The sequence below is a fragment of the Amblyomma maculatum genome, chromosome 5 (genome assembly GCF_055883805.1).
Source record: "Amblyomma maculatum isolate TAMU_Amacu chromosome 5, ASM5588380v1, whole genome shotgun sequence".
In the NCBI taxonomy this organism is placed as follows: Eukaryota; Metazoa; Arthropoda; class Arachnida; order Ixodida; family Ixodidae; genus Amblyomma; species Amblyomma maculatum.
The window spans coordinates 140,283,073-140,302,888 of record NC_139348.1 but is presented as its reverse complement, the minus strand read 5'-3'; the positions used below and the strand labels follow the sequence as shown (position 1 = coordinate 140,302,888).

General features: G+C 48.1%; 1 protein-coding gene across 2 annotated transcripts in view; it reads left to right on the top strand.

Moving 5' to 3' along the window:
- Marf1 (meiosis regulator and mRNA stability factor 1-like protein) overlaps positions 1-19,816 on the top strand; it is a 61,452-nt gene that overhangs the window by 27,098 nt on the left and 14,538 nt on the right. Inside the window, exons 13-16 of one of the 2 annotated variants that reach the window (XM_084604512.1) lie at positions 2,253-2,486; positions 7,801-7,846; positions 8,463-8,668; positions 8,916-9,014. In XM_084604512.1, coding sequence (XP_084460638.1) covers positions 2,253-2,486; positions 7,801-7,846; positions 8,463-8,668; positions 8,916-9,014 — 585 coding nt within the window. Of the gene's footprint in view, positions 1-2,252; positions 2,487-7,800; positions 7,847-8,462; positions 8,669-8,915; positions 9,033-19,816 lie in introns of both variants that reach the window. The other variant, XM_084604511.1, reaches the window with a different exon arrangement.

Genomic DNA, 19,816 nt, shown 5'->3' with positions numbered 1-19,816 from the left:
TGTGGCGACGGACAGGAAGAATGAGTTTCTCGTTGTCAGTGCCGGCATCGCGACCTGACCAACCAGCGCAACTTTGTTCTCCATTGTGAATTTAAATTTCGTGAACTATTTACTTGCGTCACTCGCGGACCGCAAACTGTGCTGTGATGCTCCGAAATTAATTGTAGACGAGCGGTAATACGAACTTGCGTTGAAATTGCCTTTCATGCGTGAAGGCTGCGACGAGACGTCACCAGTTCACCACGCATCACGAGCACTCCAAAAACAGAACACTTTCATCGTGAACGTTTTCGCAACATGTGCGGTGCCGGCTACTGGCAATCGCCAAACAGTTTTCTATTATTTATTTTCAGAAATGAATGTTAACCAACGCGAACGGAGCAGGTTTATGTGAAAAACAAGCTGACGCCTGCTGCCATTCGGGCAACAGAAAAACACAAATGCTCAGTCAGTTCACAAGCTGTACACCGATCTGAGTGTGAGCAATTCAGGACACTGCAGTTTCCTATGAGAGAGAGACCTTACCTGGGGCTGATTAGGCTTTTGCAAATGTAATAGTGCAAATATTTCTCGCTTTCAATTACTTTGTTGCATATTTGAATTTTTCTCAAAACTGTGCTTTGTGTTGGAACAAGTTTGCTCAAAGGATGTCTCAGCAACTAGAGTAGCTGGAGCTATAATTGTTTTTGCATTGTGAAGCTGAAAGTATAAAGCACGCAATGTTGGAAGCACATTTTTTATTTTCCCTTTAAAATTTTTATTTTATCTTGAAATTCTTATTTTGTTGCCTGGGCTGTGAGTTCCAAGCTCAAGGAGCTGTGAAATTCTTTAAAATTAGCCTAATTTAGAAACTGCTTCCAGCGTTGCATTCCTTACACCATATAATATCTACCTATATATAGCAAATTAATTTCTTATGAGCATTTTTTCCCTTACTGTTTGGGCAGACAATAACAGTAATTTTCTGATATTGAACTAATTGTCTCAGAAGGAAAACTTTTGCATATTTGATATCAGCAGAAAAAAAAGCTGAACATTTCTGTGAAGTTTCATCAAATTTGGTCGGTAAAGTCTTAAGACCCGTGTCCCTCCTTAAAATGTACATTAAAAATCATCATCATCATCAGCCAGAGTATACCCACTGCAGGGCGAAGGCCTCTCCTATCTTTCTCCAATTATCCCGGTTCTGTGCTAGCTGCATTCATTTGACCCCTGCAAACTTCTTAACCTAATCCGCCCACCTAACTTTCTACCGCCCCCTGCTACGCTTTCCTTCCCTTGGAATCCAGTTTGTTACCCTAAGTGACCATCAGTTCCTCTCTTCGCACTACATGTCCTGCCCATGTCCATTTCTTTTTCTTGATTTCCACTAGAATGCATTATAAATAACCCTACTTAAGCCTAATTTGTATGGTGCAGGGTTACCCATACAGTGAAGCCTCCTCGCGTATAACATGGCCACTTGAGAGGGCTGGACCGATACTCCTGTACAATTCTACGGAGCCCCTTGACACTTTGGAGCAATTCTAGTTGTCTGTTGGAAGCAGGAGACTGTTGCCCAATCTCTCACCTGATAAATCTACCATGGTTCAAGTAGGTTTTGTCAGCATAAGTCATTTGATAATTTGAACTTGGATAATGCAGACATTTATACTAGACCCTCGAAATTGAAATTAACAAGCCTTTATTGAACTGTGATGCTGCCTCTGTTCGGACACTGTTTGAATAAACTGGCTGAACTCTCCACCACGGTCGGGGTGCTCAACTGTGGGCCTCAAGTTGCTTTCTGGCATTAAGCTCCACAGAATCGGGCCAAACCAAACTGGCTGAACGGACTGAATTTTCAGCCTATGCAGCGCGGCTTACCGAACATATCCAACGTGGGCTGCCACTGGTTCGTGTGCCGAAAGCATTGCGGAAAAACAAACAGCGAATCAAAATCATGAAATTTGCACTGAAAGTATGCGTTATCTTAGTCTGCATCATCTCAAGACTTTTCCGTCATTTTGTCATCCTGGTTCAGTCTTCACATTGTCCACCAGTGTTGTGTTAGGCAGAGCCTATGTTTTGCTCTTCGTTTTGTTCTTTCATTCTTTTTGTTAGGTTTCATCGGATACTCGTTGATCTATTACCTGACATATTGACCTGTTTCGGGTGTGCCTTTTCGTGAACTAGTAGAGTGAGATGATACCTCACTAGCATAAATCAACTTGGCCTTCCTTTTCACTGTTGCCACCTCACGTCCTCTGCAGGTCCTTGGCTATGGCCACACCCGTGTCCTGACGCTGACGCACGCAGCCCAAATAAAGCGATTCGCTGACGATGTCCAACAGCTGTTCGAGCAGGCAGATACGCCCAAGAGCCTGCTGCTATCGAGCCTGCCCTACCATTTCCGGGAGGTTCACAAGCGGCCGCTGGAGGTGGCCGACTACGGCGTGTGCTGTGTGGAGGACCTGCTCGAAGAGCTGCCTGAATCCGTGCTTCTGGTGAACCATATTTCTGGCGGCATTCTTTTTACTTTTTAAAGAAGCGTGGCAGCATTAAAGGATTTTTTTTTTTCTCCTAAATATTCTGCGTCGCCATTTTCAGCCCAAAACTATGGTGTACCCCTGTACAGTGGCAGTTGGCATGGCTCTGTTCTGATTGGTTGGTGGGTTGTGTGACATCTCGAGACCACGTGACATGGCCCGAACTCGGGACCCATTGGGTCTTGGCTCAAACACATTCGTAGGGCTTGGTTAACCCTTTGAGGGTTTTTGCCGTACATGTATGGCGGCGGTTTTCCGTCCCGCAAGGTTTTTGCCGTACCGGTACGGTTTCAATCCTTCGTTTGAAATTTTGCGCCCTAATGACGATGCATGCTTACTGGGAGGTGCTGCCACCTCCTAGGATTTACAAGAAGCACTTGAAATATATGGCGCTGCCTTCTTGCGAAGATAAACAGAAGTGATTCCTAGCTGCAGCCTGGTCTGCGGCGGCAACACCGCTGCCCTATCCCGGTTTCGGCTTCGCGACGTGATCGCCGAAACTGGATTTCTATCTTTATGGGCGCTTCTGTGCAGAGGATAAAAAGAACAGAACTGATTCGTAGCTGCAGGGCCCGGTCTGGGGCAAGGCCCTTGCATGGTTTCGGTTATCCCCCCCCCCCCCCCCCCCCTCGTGATCGCAGTGGAGGCCCGCAAAACTTGATTTTTATCTTTATGGCCACTCCCAGTGCAGGGGCCACAGAAACCGATTTCTATCTTATTGGGGCTGCTGTTGGGTTGTTTATCATCGAAGCTCACAAGGTATTCCTGCTCTCCTTGTTGTTTTCTGAGGTTCCTGAGGTTGCACTCTGGAGCCACATTGACTCCAAAATATGGTTCCTAATATTTTTCTACAACTATTCCTTGACTTTACTCATATTGAACTTTCAAAATCCGCAATAAAGTAATTTGACCATCTGGGGAAGTTTTTTTTTTTTTTTTTTTTTCAAAACAATTAGACCCTCAAAGGGTTAAAGCGGGGATTTATATCTATCAGGCCATCTCGCTCTTGATGGCGCAGCTGACAACTGTATGGGTAATTGGGTATGTGGGACATAATGGAGGCATAAAGGTTGCAAATACGGGCCAGCAGAGCTCTCCTATTTTACTTAAGGAGGAGGCTACCCTTGAGCACCAACGTTTTTCATTTCTTGAGGTATTTGAATGAAATTTTCAGGGTAGGTTCAAAGTACAAACACCTGAAGAGCTACCAAGTTTCATGGAGCTGGGCTCATTGGTTCTCAAGTTAGAGGAGTATATCAAGATGGTTTACATAGGCCTCTTAGGACAGGCATGGATAATTTTCAAAGTGCGTTGGCACTGGGAAATTCGTTATGATCATTCCTGGATATTTACCCCTGGGCAAGACAATTACCTTTTTCCAAATTTTCTTGCTGAGAAATTTTTTCATAGCCCCAAAATAAGCGTTATTAATCAGACCTGTATTAACCAAATTTTTGATTGATTTGTCATTAGTTCCAGACACATCTTCAAAAAATGAAATTGTCTTGCCCTCAGAAATTTATTAAGGTATGGAATAAAAGAAACCCAATGGTAATCTGATAAGCGGTTCCCGAGATACGGCTCCTTTCTAAGCAGCCAAACTAGGCAAAAAAAGGTTATTCTGAGAAAACAGCCCTACATGGTCGAGAAAACGCCAACGTTTTTTTGTTTGTTGAGATATCTCAATGAAATCTTTAGGCTAGGCTCATAGAATGGATAATTGAATGACTACTAAGTCTTGTAGAGCTGTGCATGCTGGTTCCCATGTTACAGGAGTGCCATACTTACCCGATTCTGAAGCGCACTTTTCTTTTTTTAAAAACCATAAAGTTTTGGTTTGGTTTGTGTGGTTTAACGTCCCAAAGCGACTCAGGCTATGAAAGATGCCGTAATGGAGGACTCCGGAAATTTCGACCACCTAGGGTTATTTAACGTGCACTGACATCGCACAGCACATGGGCGCCTTGCTTTTCGCCTCCACTCAAAAGCGGCCGCCGAGGCCGGGATTCGATCCCATACCCTTGGGAACAGTAGTCGTGCACCGTAATAAACTGCGCCAGCCGGCGGGGCAAAACCACCCAGTAGCATGCAACCAAAATGGTGTGAATTTCGTCCTTCGCTCGCTTACGCTGGGAGCCCAGATTTGTTTTGTGTAGTAGTAGCATTGCAACCATTGCGTCTATGCGCTTCCTGACTGAGGTGGCAGCAAGGGTCGCAGCAACGGTCCGCTGCTTCCACTACGAGGTCGGCTTTAAGAAAAAGGTAGTCTTTTGCGCAGAGACCGACGGCAACAGAGCCTCCGCACTTGCTTGCAGCGTGCCGGAAGCGTTGGTTTGGGATTGGAGAAAGCAGAAAGACCGCGCATCTTCCTCAGTAAGTTTACCCGCAAAGGGTTCAGCGGACCTCAGAAAGGCCGATTTTCTGAAGTTGAGGATGACTTAGTGGACTTCGTCAAATAACTGAGATGATAAAAGAGCACTGGAGCTGGCTAGACATAGTGGTTTGCCCAGGAGCGAGTTTAGGGCCAGTACAAACTGGATATCGAAGTTTATGAAAAGGAAGGGCTTTCCTCTTCGGCGACAGACTGGCATATGTCAGAAATTGCCAGAAGCCTTTGAGGAGAGCCTTTGGGTTTTTCAAAGCTATGTTAATTCATTATGGCACAAACACAACTACCAGCTGGGACAAACCGCCAACGCTGACCAAACGGCGCTGTACTTTAACATGCCCATCAATGCGACTGTTGAAGTGAAGGGAGCCAAGCAAGTGCGCATTTTGTCAACAGTCAGTAAGAAGACGCGAGTAACTTTGATGCTCTGCTGCACTGCCGATGGCCACCAATTGCCGCCATTCCTCATTTTTAAACGGAAGACGCTTCCGTAGGCATCAAATTTTCCAGCGGGATTCATCGTCCGAGCAAACGAGAAAGGCTGGATGGACACCAACATGGTCCTGGGGCCAACCTTGGGCTTCATGCTATGCTCGTCCTAGATGAATTCAAGTGTCGTCTTGACCAGCGCTTTAGAGACAAGCTCACTGCGTGCAATACTGACCTCATTATACCCGGAGGCATGACGTCGCAGCTTCAACCACTCGACGTGTCCTTAAACAAGCAGGTGAAGAATCAGGTTCGTGTGCTCTACAATGAGTGGCTTAGCTCCCAGCCGTTCACACCGAAAAACAGGCTTAAGCCTGCACCCCTGAAAACATTCGCTGAATGGGCATTCAAGGCATGGGCCACAGTCCCATCAGCCATGGTGGAATGCTCGTTCAAAACGTGTGCCACCACAAATGCGCTGGATGGCACCAAGGGCGATATTGTTGTGGTCAGTTGGAAACGACAAGGAGCTATCCAAGAGCAATGAAAAGCAAAATTCAGCAATAAATCTCCCCTTCCTCTCGCACAAGTTTTCTTGTTTTTCTTGATCTTTTTTTCTTGTTGACTAGGCAAATTGGGTGCGCGTTAGAATCGGGGGCGCGCTAGAATCTGAAGTATAGTATACAGTAAAACCTCATTACAAAAGACACTCAAGGGACCCAAGAAAAACTTTTTCCCAACTCTCATATGTGCGGCAGTTTAGATTTCCTTGTCTAAATTCTGTTTCATATCAATGTTTTTTGTTGTAATATTTTGGAGCCAAGAAGGAGTGCCTCTTTTTGACTGGGAAGTCAAAATGACCCCTTTGTTTCAGCCATTGTCATCACGTTCCTGTGTGTCTGAAACAACAGGGACATTTTTACTTCCCAGTCAAGACGAGGCACTCCTTATCAGTTCCTGACATATTGCAACAAAAAGAACACTCATATCAAACAGAATTTAGGTAAGGAAATCTAAACTGCTGCACATACGAGTTGGTACAAGTCAGCTACGTTGCATGAGCGTATCTGGGTTGTGTCTCTTCTAAATAGCGAAGAATTTACCTTGGGGACCTGCAAAAGTTATCCTTAGTAACAGAGCGTCTCTCGTAACCATGTTTTTTGTGTGCAATGTTGTTAACATAGCAGACATAGGAAAACCAACCAAACCGATCAGAAGACACGATGATCACAAAGACGGCGATCACAAAAATGGCAAAAGGCAAAGGGAATGCACGAATTACAAAGACAGCCATCAATGAAAGTGAACAGCCTGAGTAGACGACGCGGGGAGGCAGCCGGCAGAGACCATCACGGCAGCGGGCGCAGCAACCAGTAGGAGTCGCCCATCCCCCCGCATTCTCGCAGAGCTCGCTCGCGCTTTGCTCAATCACAGCCTTGAATTCAAGCACGAAAAACTTGAAAGCCACCACGAGACTCCCAATCGGATGCAAGCCACGCCTCGTCCGTACCATCGTTGCCGTTGCCCAAGGTGGCAAAAGAAAGCGCAAGAACTCGCAAACAAAACAATGCTAAGGTGGCTGTGCTTAGTTCGGTGGGAGAAGAATCGCACGCGCGAAATTTGGGAATTTTCGGCGCTTGCTTGCAGACCGGCGGCTGCTCCGCTTGCTATACTATAATTTTCAGTATTTCTACGACGAGTTCGGCATTGATAATTACAGAGAGGGTAGTTTTAAGACATACTATCAGAATATACAATGTTCTAAAAATCAACTGTCTTGCGATTTTTCGGTTTTTAAAGGTCGCGTGCCCCCTTCATTCTTCAATCATTTATTCTTCATCCTTCGGGCACATTTGGAGTGTACAGTTGAGCCTCGATGCAATGAGGCTGGAACGCCGTTGAATTTTTAAAATATTTCTTGCTTTCATTGAAATACATGTCATTTTTTTCCTTCTATTTAACGAACTGGTTTCATGCTGCAGTTTCGATACAAGAAAATATTTGCAAGTGTAAATATTTTACCTGTGTGTTATCAGTGCATGTTAAAACCCTAGGCGGTCAAAATTTCCGGAGCCCCCCCACTATGGCGTCTCTCCTATCCCGAGTCACTTCGGGCCATTAAACTCCATAAACCACCCCAGATATTTTACCTGTTGGAAAAGTATTAGGAATATTTGTGGAGGCAATAAAAGATAAAAAAAAAAGTAAAATTTTTTCTCCTCTGCTACAATCCAGATGTACGGACGTCTAATTAGTAGTGTCTGGAGTTGTTCTGCTGTACATTTATTTTTGCAAGATATTGAGCGCACTTTGAGAACTGATGTGAGAGAGAATGGCAATAGCATTTGAGCAGTTGTACCTTTCTTTTTTTTTTCGTAATAAGTGATCTTTAACATGATTGCAGGGGACTGTAGAGATTAGGCTGTGACAAACCATTCTTCCCCTTCTTTGCAGGTGCACCAGAAAGGAGGCAACACAGTGCTCACCGTTCCGAAGAGGGGTAAGGCACAGAGCAGCGCATGTGTGAGACCGGACGTGGGCAGTGCCTGCAAAAGTGAAGATGTTTTACAGAAATTTTTTTTTTTTTTTTTTTTGAGACGGAGGAGCCAGGGTAGACCTTTGCGAATATCGGTTGCCTTCTCTCCAATGAAAGGCAAAGGTAGCCAAGGTAACCGAATATCAGGTGTCGAAATGAGATCAGCAGTTCTTGTAGCATAAGGCAGCCATGGCTCACGATGTCAGCAAAATCTGCAGAAATGCAGCACACGATGAACATAGTCAGCGGTTTACAGTATTGTTCTGTATGATTTGAGTGTGATTGTAACGTGCATGTATTTTTAAACGCTTATTTTCGGGTAAAAGGGTGCTCGTTAGAATCATGCAAATACAGTAAGTGCCTACATGGCCCTTTTCACAGCAGTGATCCCCCTAAAGCTAACGTTGAGCCAGTGCCAAAGGCCTAATGCAAACACACATCATTTCATCCTGTGACCATTTGCGGGAAATACAAATCTGGGTTAGAGTTCGTTGCGTAACTGTCGCGCTGTGCCAACCCAGGACACGATTCTTTTATCAACATATCCTTCGTCTCACTCCTTTTGAAACACAAATCACAGCCCCAACGGCGGAAGAGGCCGAGCGGTTGCGCCAGTTTGCCAAAGAACTGGTGCTGCTCCTTGGTCCTGTTGGCAACAAAGGCCTGCTCTTGTCCCAGCTGAGTCCCGCCTACCAGCTGCAGTTTAAACGCAAGCTCCGTCCTGCCGATTACGGACCATTCCGGAGGATGCTGCCCTTGCTCCAGGCCGTCCCAGACGTCGCCCATGTAGGTGCAAAAATGTTGGGAGCTTTTTTTCCAGAGCCCTCAAGTGCGTGCTGATCATTTTCGTTCAGTTTATCACAAAGGAATCTGGAAACAATCATTCGGCTTTCGTCGTTCATTGAAATTGGTTGTTACAGCTCTCTTGGGACGCAGCCTTGGTCCTGCGTGAAATTCTGCATTGATTGCCGCGAAAAATTGTATTTGATCTTGGATTTGATCTGATGAATTTCATTTTTCTTTTGTGGTGCAGGTATATGGAGCTGGAAACCGGCGAATGGTGCGTCTGGCACCGGGCTATCAGTCAGTCAGGTCGGCAAACAGTGGGGGCAAGGTGTCATCGCCAGCACCGGTATGCGAATCACCACTGGTGGGTTTCACTTTGTGGGTGTCATATTTGACATGTACCACACTTTGTGGAACGCAGTCAGCCACGATGTTGGCATTTCAGCACTTGTGACCTTCACTCCGTTCAGAGTGGTGGTTCTTGCTTTCCTCCTTTAGTCAGAATGCGACATGGTGTGCACCACACAAACACATTTGTGGCCATATCACGCTGTCATCTTATCGGCTCCAGCATGCACTGTGTGAAGGAGCTGCAGATCTCTGCCCGTTTCGATTTCGGTACAATTACCTTGTTGCTTAGGAAGACTAGCCCATCTTGTGCATGCACTTCTTCCCTGTAGGTCCAGTATGGCCTTCCCGGCTCTGGGACTCCCTGCTTGTGGTTTGGCCACGCAGTCTCTGCGTATTCACGAATGATGATAAGTGCCGGATCCTCGTTTGTAGCATCCCGCAAGGTTTTCAAGCGGTGTTCCGACGCTGAAACATAGTCAAGCACATTCACTTGAAACTGCTGAATGCTTTCCTCTTGGAAGTGCTGCGCTTATCTCTTCAAAAATCTGCACTATGAGCACGCCATACGGGCGCTATCGCTTCCTCCGAATGCCCTTTGGAATATCGGCAGCCCCAGAAATTTTTAAGCTGCAATGCATCGCTTGTTAGACGGTCTACCTGGTGTAGCAGTCGGGGCGTTCAGAGTGGTGGTTCTTGCTTTCCTCCTTAGGTCAGAAGGCGACATGGTGTGCACCACACAAACACATTCAGTGAGGAAGACAGCACAACTGCATGAACGGGGTTTGCTTGGCCAAAGAAGGTGTAAGCTGGAATAATATCTTGAAGTGTGGTAAAAGGTCGTAAATTTGACACTGACGGGACCGTAAAGAATTGTAAAATTATCCGAATGTCAAAGTAGCGAATGAACAACAAAAAAAATTCAGTATACCCTTGCTTGACATGCTTTATTTCTTTTTTTATTCTAAAGATGTTTGTAATCATCTGTTTTTTTCGGGTGAACTTGAGTGGCAACAATAGTATTAATCACTGCTATCACTGCCAGACACACAGAAGTCCTACAGCAATGCCAGGGCTTCTGCCGCTTCTTTTACTGTGCGCTTCGGACATTGATCACCTTCCAATGAATCTTTGTTGCCAGCGGAAAAGTGAAAGACGAAGACGGCTGGGTGGCAGGCCGTTCTTTTCGCTTTTCGTGGTGCTTGAATTTTATATGAACTGCCGGGCCTCTTGGCATCAATGTTACTAGGCGGGGACCGGTAAGACCTGAACGACACCCTGAGTGGCCTTTGGTCAGTGCCTTTGAATCAATTTTTCCCCTTCTGCTATCCGACGGCTGGCGAGTTGGGCCTACCGGCTGCTTGAGGCCATGACCGACCAGGCTGCTCCAGGCAGGCCACCGCCTCCGTGCGACGCGTCCTCCTGTCAGGCGGCTTCTAACATCGTCGCGGACCTGACCTCCTACAACCCCGACGTTGCACCTCCTGATAAGCTTCCGGAGTCCGACCCTGCCTCCCCATCTACCAGTCTCCATTTGGAACGCGACATTTCTAAGTTGCCGGGAACCCTGGACCTTCCGCCGCGGTCAACTGTGGACTCGGAGTCGCCGAAGTACAACAGCTTGGAACTTGGAACGGACGCTGACGCCATGAGGGTCCATGAGCAGATCGTTGCGGCTATTCTGGACAGGGATAGCAAGATTGGTCCCTCAACCAGGGCAGTCCTCTTGCCTCTTGTCTGTGCCCTGTACCGCCACACTGCGCACTTCTTTGCGTGTGCTGTCGCCGAAATGAACCATTCCCAAACACTTCGGACCTCTTTGGCTGCACGAGATCATGAACTGAGTGTCCTCCGAATGCGGCTTGCTGGGGTGACTACCAAGGACACCACGGCTGCGGTGCACCTTTCCGGCGGGAGACAACAGCCCCAGGTCTCTAGGACATATGCTGCTGCAAAAAGTGGCTCTTCAATAACTGCTCTACAGGCTGACGCAGCCATTGCAGCCCCTACTGCGACCTCTGACTCGTGTGAGTATCCTGCTTCCGGAGATTCCTGCATCAATCCCCAGCCGCACCAGATGGTTTTAACTTCTGCTGCATCTTCGGACCACGTCGGCAATGAAGTGGTGGCTCTTCTCAAGGCAAACATTGATCCCGAAGTCGAGGGAATCGGGGCTGTTACTCTGCGGGCCTCCCGTCGCGCCCTGACGGTTACCTCCAGGGATCCTGAGGACCTCTATCGCCTCAAGTCTGCCATCTCGCGGATCGAGGCCACGCGGACCTCCGTCAACGTCCGAATCCCCAAGCAGCGGAATCCGCACGTTCGATTGACGGGGGTTGACCCTGATATCAGGCCGGAGGAGCTTATCTCTGCACTCAACCATCGCAACCCGACTCTTCATCTGGACCCCTCTTCCTGCAAGGTCAGGCTATCTTTTCTACAACGCTCCGGACAGTTCGTTCACGTCATTGAAACAGACCCCCCAGCTTTTGCCCGTCTCTGCAAGGCACGTCGAGTAATCATAGGGTGGACTTCCGTCGAGGTGTGCGAGGACCTGCATGTACCTCTGTGCACATTTTGTGCACAGTATGGGCACGCTTTGAAAAAGTGTAAGCTTAGGAATGACCCTTCGAAGGCGCGTTGCACCCGTTGTGCGGGGCCGCATGCCTTGGCAGCTTGCCCGAGTTCCATCCGGGATCCTAACGTTAAGTGTGCCCCTTGTGCTGCCGCCGGTCGCCCATCAAATCATCATGCGGGACACGTGTCATGTTCTATTTTCAATGAACTCTCGGACAAGATCCGCGCGCGAACTAAGTATGGGCCGTGCACGGAACACAAGCAGAGTGAAAATGGCACACAATAAGAAGACGCATCGGTCTGCAGCCTCGGGCATCACAGTTTGGCAATGGAACTGCCGTAGCTTCAGACGGAAAAGGGCATCCCTACAACTCTACATTCAGAACCACGCAACTACTCCGGATGTCATAGCCATTCAGGAAACAGGCTGCTCGCCCACTTTGACCGGATACAATACCACCTCCCTATCTGCACGCACTGCAATTCTCGTCAAAAACACTCTCACGGCCATAGACCATACACTCAGCAATCAAGCCATTGAGCATACGCTCACTGAAATACTGCCGCCTACACCAGATGCCCCCAGCCTTTTCATAACGAACGTTTACGACCCACCCCGAGCCAAAGGACACGGCTTCCTCACATTTCTATCCGACATCAAACGCATATCTGGCTCACATACACTGATAGTAGGTGATTTTAACGCTGGACACACAGCCTGGGGATACCTTAAAAACACTCCCAAGGGCACACGTCTGTACAACGCATTTATGCAACTCTCTCTCACCCTCATCACGGACCCCAACGCCCCTACCCGAATCGGCACTAGCACCGCCAGAGACACCACCCCAGACATTACACTGACCAACATTCGCTCTCCCATTTTCTACAACGTACTACCAGACACACTGGGCAGCGACCATTATATTATCCAAACTCAAGTGCAATATGACGCAAAACAGTTCACATCCAAGAGCCAGCGTCTCACTAATTGGAAAGAATTTCGTGAGCAATTAGCGGTAGTCACTTCCGAGGACAGCAATCTCCCACTGGACGCCTGGGTAGATAAGCTTCAGTCTGCACTCAAACGCACCACTAAAAACATCAAAATCACTCCGCAAGCACCTCAAATCGACCCTCATCTTTTGCATCTCTGGGAGGCAAGGCGAAGCCTCGTTAGGAGATGGAAAAGACAACGACACAACAGAAAACTCCGCCTCCGAATCGCACATATTACCACTGAGGCCATAGAGTATGCATCCAATCTGGCAAACTCGAACTGGCGAAACCTCTGCAATAGCCTTCAGGGTACTTTAGGCACGCGAAAAACTTGGAATATTCTCCGAACCCTGCTCGACCCCACAGCCACCAAACAACAGACAGCCATCAACACGCACCGCCTCATTCACACTACAGCACAACAAGGCACAGACATCCTTCAATACCTCACACAGCGATACATTTCGCCCCCGCTCCCACCTTCTTCCACGCCCCCATCCCCTCCCCCACCTAACCCAAGACTAGATGAGGACATAACCACCGCGGAGGTACGGTCCACCCTCGCCCATATCACTCGTAGCACCGCACCCGGGCCAGACCAAATTACATACAAACTCCTTCGAAACCTTGATGATACATCTCTTTCTCAACTCACAGCTTACTACAACCAACATTGGAGGGAGGGTACTTTACCAGCCTCTTGGAAACATGCTGCAATCAACTTCATTCCTAAGCCCGGAAAACACCTTTCCTTAGACAACCTACGCCCCATTTCTCTCACAAGTTGTCTTGGCAAACTCTATGAACATGTAATCCTTAGACGGCTTCAACCTGAACTCGAATCTACCGGTTTTTTTGCCCACTCTCAATTCGGCTTCCGCCCACATCTCTGTACCCACGACATTCTACTGCACCTGAAAGAGACCATCCTAAACAATACCCTCCATAAACATGCCACACGGGCTATACTTGCACTTGATATACAAAAGGCATTTGACAACGTGAGCCATGACCACATTCTGTCTACCCTTGCCACAACTAACTGCGGGCTACGCATCTGGCGCTACGTTGAGGCATTCCTAACGAAACGCACGGCTCATATCACACTCGGGTCCTACACCTCCCCGACCATCTATTTACCCAACCGAGGCACACCGCAGGGCTCAGTCCTCTCACCCATCCTCTTTAACATCGCCCTAACTCCCTTAGCCCGGATACTCGAGACTATACCTGACCTTCAGCACGCAATATACGCAGACGACATCACACTATGGACTACTAAGGGTTGCCCTGGCCAAGTTGAACAAACTTTGCAATTCGCTACAGATGCCATCCACACATATACAAAGGCTATAGGTCTTGCGTGTGCACCGCAGAAATCTGAGCTCCTAGTCATCAAGCCTTCCCCACGTGCCCCAACCATCACCGTACTCCTTGACAACGCTCCGATTCCCAAAGTACCACGGCTCCGTCTGCTAGGTCTCCACATTCAACAGGACACTAGAGCCACCTACACCATACACCTCCTGCAGCGCCAAATCAACCAGATAACACATCTCATTCGTCGCATTTCAAGCCGCAATCATGGCCTCAAGGAAAAAGACACTTTAAGACTCGTAGATGCCCTTATCGTTAGTCGACTAGCTTACCACCTCCCCTACCATCACATCACCAAAACCCAACTCAATAAACTTAACGTCCTACACCGCTCAGCCGTTAAAGCAGCCCTCCATTTACCTCGTCATACCAGTACAATTAGGCTCCTTCAATTAGGCATTCATAACAATGTTGAGGAGATCATAGAGGCGCACCTCTCCAGCCAGCAACGTCGACTCCGCACAACATCTACAGGCACTCATCTCTTGCGCTCAATGGGCTACAATACCCCTGATCCCTCACCTCATACTCATATACCCATCCCTCCGCATCTGCGGAGCCTCCTCGAGCTCAAACCCCTCCCACAAAATATGGATCCCGAACACCACAAAGGTCGTCGCGCAGCCCGTGCCTCATATTTTTCCAAACAGTACTCCACACGCCAAGACATCATCTACACGGATGCTTCACACAATCCGGACATTCCACACATCTGCACTGCTGTATTCACGGACATTCGCCACTCAACATTCAATGCCGCCTCCATCCACTGCACTAGCATCGCCGAGGCCGAATGCTTGGCCATTATACTTGCAATTGCACACATCAGTCAGTTGCAGACTCAGCACACCACAATATGCACAGACTCCCAAACAGCATACAGATATCTACTGCGAGGAACCCTCCCACACTCATCTGCTAAAATATTATCTACTCTACCTACCCCTCCCGATACCATCACCATCACATGGGTTCCTGGGCATGAGGACATCCTCGGAAATGAGCGCGCTCATGCGTTTGCCCGAGAACTAAGCTTCCGGGCGCCGGTGGATGTCCTCCCCAAACCTTCATTATACACCACCATCGAACCTCTTGACTACACTACAATTGTTCAGTACTATCGTCGCTGCCGTGCCACGTTCCCGCCACCACATCCCACGCTTTCTCACATCGACAGCACGTACTGGCGACAACTCCAAACACATTCGTTTCCATCTCCTCAATTTGCCCACATATTTCACCCCACGGACTTCCCACCGTACTGCACCACATGCAACGCCACCCCACCCACTCTCTATCATTACTTATGGGAATGCCCACATCCAATCCGCGTTCCTCCCGTCAAAAACCCCACCCCCTCCTCCTGGGAGGCTGCCCTTCTAGCCACGCAACCTGCAGATCAGTTACGGCTGGTCGAGCGGGCTAAGCTAGAAGGAACAGCCAGAGGGCTCCTGGACTAAGAGGTCCTCCTGGGAGTGTTTACATTTTTTTTTTTAATAAAGTTTTTTCCTCCTCCTCCTCCTTTGTTGCCAGCGCTTGTAACTTCCCGAATCATGTTTCGTTCTCACTTAGCTGCCCCACACTGTCACGCCATCATTAATGGCTATGTAATTGCCAAGTCGCACAGTAGATGGTAAGCCGTCGAAACACCCGTTTTCTGCGGTTGCATCGGCTGCTTCAGACAACAGCATCTCCACGCAGCAGTCCAGTAGCACAAAACTGCTGTGCTTGAAACAGTTTGCTGTGATTTCTACAGGCGTATCGGGCCAGAATGTGCTAAGATCTGAGAAGTGCAAACTTTGTATTTGTTTCCCAGCTTCTATACACAAAAGCACGTGCTGTAACAAGAGAGTCAATCACTCTTGTTTTGTCCTGAAATTCTTTAGAAGAGCAGGGCTGTTTTGGCAGCCATCCTTCGGTGGCTTTAAAATCTGCGGTGTTCATTTTTGCGGCGAATTGTTCCACCTGGGCACAGATTAGTAGCCGGTCACAGGGAGATAGACCTCTCGTGCATTTGCAATCTATCGCTGTAAGGCTTCTTCCAGATGGGCCGCCGTCTGCAGGCGATTTCTTTTGGCGTAGAAGGTTTCTTTGTTGAATGCCTCCAAGGTGTTCCCTTTTTTTTTTTCTTCTCTTTTTTCAGTTTAGACATGCGTGGCCAGGGTTGTCCTTTTCATTCTATGCAGTAAAGCCTCGATAAGTTTTTGTTTTTTATTTTTTGTTTTTATGCGGGAAAAACAAATGTATTATGCGGGAAAACGTGCAATACAAACTGCTCGATTTCTAAAAATTTAATTGCTGAATGAGATATGAGGGCATTTAGAATTGACTTTCACTCCATAAAAGTATGAATTAGCATTGATAGACATCATCCAGCTCTTTAGCGCTCGCAGATTTCGGTTCGTATTTGCGTATGTCGTAAGCGCGGAAGAGATTTAGTAACAAATCCAGTTTGTAAAAGGCAGTAACGAGCCGTGACCGCTTCCTTGGTTGCATCCGGATGCTCCGCCCCCTTACACAGGTGACACGTGGAGAAGTCATCACGATTGCTTACAGTTGCTCCGTTTTAAATAATGTTGCGTCCCCCAGATCTGGACCGCTTATATGCAGGCGAACAGTTGTAGTTATCAAATGGTTCACCCCAAGGCATCGTAAAGAGGCCACCGCCTGTCTCCTCATAAAGTCACGTTTCCGTGGTAAAGGACACCTCGTGTGTTGGCTCGTAGGCTTTCTTTGATGCTTTACCCCCTTTGCACCTAGGCACTGCAGGAAAGCATGCGCCTGGTTGATCACAAAATCTATAATACGACCACAATTTGTCGAACTTTCGAACATATTAACTGGGAGAAAAAGGGCAAAAATCTATGGCCGATGTTTTACCCCCCGCAATATTAAGTGTACGAAAGGGGAATGTGTCAGCGAGGTTTTACTTTATTTGTCCAACACATTGCGTCGTGAAATGCCATTATTGAGCGCCTTCAATGTTCGCACTTTTTTGTGGCTAGGTTCTTTGCCTGGTATTTTGGCTGCTTTGCTGCAGCAGCACACGGAGGCAAGACGCGCAGGCACAGAACACCACACTCCCAGACGCAGCACAGTAAGCGTGCTGGCAAAGCGTAACCATAGGACTAAGAAACGCGCTGCAACAACACACGCCTGAAGCGAGACATGAATGCGTGAAGGTAGAGCTAAGAAAGGCGATGAAGCATTCGGTCACCGCTGACCTTGGCTTCCTCATCACCGCCACCTCTACCCACACCCTCTGTCGCACTGCGTACTGCAGTGACCTATGCTTTTTTTTTTTCTTCTTTTTTTTTTTAATTAGGGGACCTGTCACGGTTAAAAAGGGAGACGAAAGCCCTTCCAGTGTGAGGAAGGGAGCATGCTGCTGCTCTAAGTGCATGTTGACACATATCTTTTTGACACTTGGTGGGAGAGACATTTACTCGTGGGTCTCTCCTCGACAGATTAATCGCTTCTGTTCTGCCAACGATCCACCCTGTAAAGTGTTCACACTGTCCACCTGCCGTTCTGCGATCAAGCTGCGGGCTAGGCAGCCTCTTCCTGCGCCGCTGCTCATACAAGTCTTCAAAGGGGGAGGTTGCCAGAGGCATCGTCACTAGTCTAGAGTAGAGTGCCTGCACTGTCGGCCCGCCACCGGGCGAGGAGGTGCCTGCATCTCTCTCGCCCACCATCATTGTCCCACGAAACCTAGACCACACGTCTGTCGCGGCCATGATGGAACTAATGAACACCTACTGGAGGCAAGGCAAAATCCCTCAGGAATGGAGGCACGCGCGGGTCACCTTCATCCCAAGACCAGGCAAGTAACTCTCGATCGAGAATCTATGGCCCATCTCCCTCACGTCTTGCATCGGAAAGCTAATAGAATATGTCATACTTAACCGACTGCAAAATTACGCGGAAGACCGCGAATTACTTCCTCCAACAATGATTGGCTTTAGGGCAAACTTGTCCATGCAGGACGTGATGCTACAGCTTAAGAAGGATGTGCTGGACCCTCCATGTGGAACTGGGACAAAGGCGGTACTCGGGTTAGACCTGGACAAAGCCTTCGACAACGTCTCGCACGAGGCAATCCTCAAGAATATCTCTAAATTGAACCCTGGTGAACGGATATTTAATTATGTCCGATCATTCCTATCCGAGCGGACAGCAGAGCTCACTCTAGGTAGCCTTAAATCGGATCCCATCCCTCTGGGAAGCCGAGGCACACCACAAGGCTCAGTGCTCTTGCTCTTCCTATTTAATCTTGCACTCATTACACTTCCCCCCAAGCTCGCTGCCCTGCCGGGGCTGCAGCACACTTTCTATGCGGACATCACCCTGTGCGTTGTGGGAATGACGGCCAAACAGAGGATACGCTACACATTTCGACAGATTTGCCTGTCTGGTTGGGTTGATAACTAAATAAAAACCTGAAATTTCTCCAACCAACACTTTTATTTTATAAAACCCGACGTTTCGGAGCCGGCTCGGCTCCTTCTTCAGGGGTGCATGACGCGGGGCTGCGTACAGCTATAAGTAAAGGAATGGTCGAGGGGAGAAGAAGGTGGGGGGGGGGGGGGGGGAGAATGGGGAGGGGGTGAGATGTGTGTGAAAGAAATGAGAAGGAAGGAGGGGGGTTTAGAGGAGTGAGGGTGCCGCAGGTGCAGGTGTGCTCGCTGGCGACTTTTTTCTTTTCTTCTGTGAAGTGGCCAGGAGAGAGCGAAGACCTTGCAAGTATACAGCAGGGAGGTTGCCTATTGTCCGGTTGATGTTATTTGTGGTCGACTGTATGTGCCATGACTCGAGGAGGCGTCTTTTGCGGTAATTGGTCTCGGTCTCCAAGATGAACGTTTCTTCGAAATTTATTCTGTGGTTGGAATCTTCTGAATGTTCAGCTACGGGGTTGCGTTCTCTTGAAAAATTTCGTACATCGTTCTTGTGTTGCCGAATTCTTTCTTTTAGGTTTTTTGTTTCGCCAATGTAGCTAGCATCACAGTCGGCGCAGGGAATTTTATAGACAATGCCTTGGGCTCTTTCTCTTGGTGGTCGATCTTTGGGGAAGGGTAGCAGGCTCCCCAAAGTGTTTGAAGGCTTGTGCGCCACTCGAATTCCCTCTTTTCTTAGAATACGGGCGATGGTTTCGCTGGTGCCTCGGACATAGGGGACAGTGACATACTTTTCAGATGTAGTTGTTTGCTGCTGGTTATTTTCTTCCCGGGGCCTGTCGTTGCGTTTTTGGCGGCGACTGATTTTCCGGATAAATTTTTTTCGGCAGCCGTTCATGGTTAGTTCCTTGAATATTAAGCGTTTTTCGTTTGCTTTGTCGGGCTCTGTGGTGCAATGTGTTTCCACTCTTTGTAATAAGGTCTTCACAACTGACGCTTTATGGCTTGTCGGGTGGTTCGAAGTGAAATGCAGATATCGCCCTGTGGGGGTGGGTTTTCGGTATACGGAGAATCGCAGACGGTTGTTTTTTCGGGTCACCAGAGCGTCCAAAAACGGCAGGGCGCCTCGCTTCTCCATTTCCAGGGTGAACTGAATCTCCGGTTGTATGGAATTTAGATGAGAGAGGAAATTTTGGACTTCAGATTTCTTAATAATTGAGAAACAGTCATCGACATATCTCAGAAAAATTTTTGGAGGTGGGTGGAAAGAGTTGAGAGCTCGTTGTTCGATGTGCTGCATAGTTATATTCGCCATAGCGACAGAGATGGAGGCACCCATTGGTGTTCCCTTAACTTGTTTGTAGAATTCTCCTCGGCATGAGAAGTATGTGTTTGATAAGCATAGTTCCAGAAGGCGGCATACCTCGTCTACACTGAGTGGGGTTCATGCGCT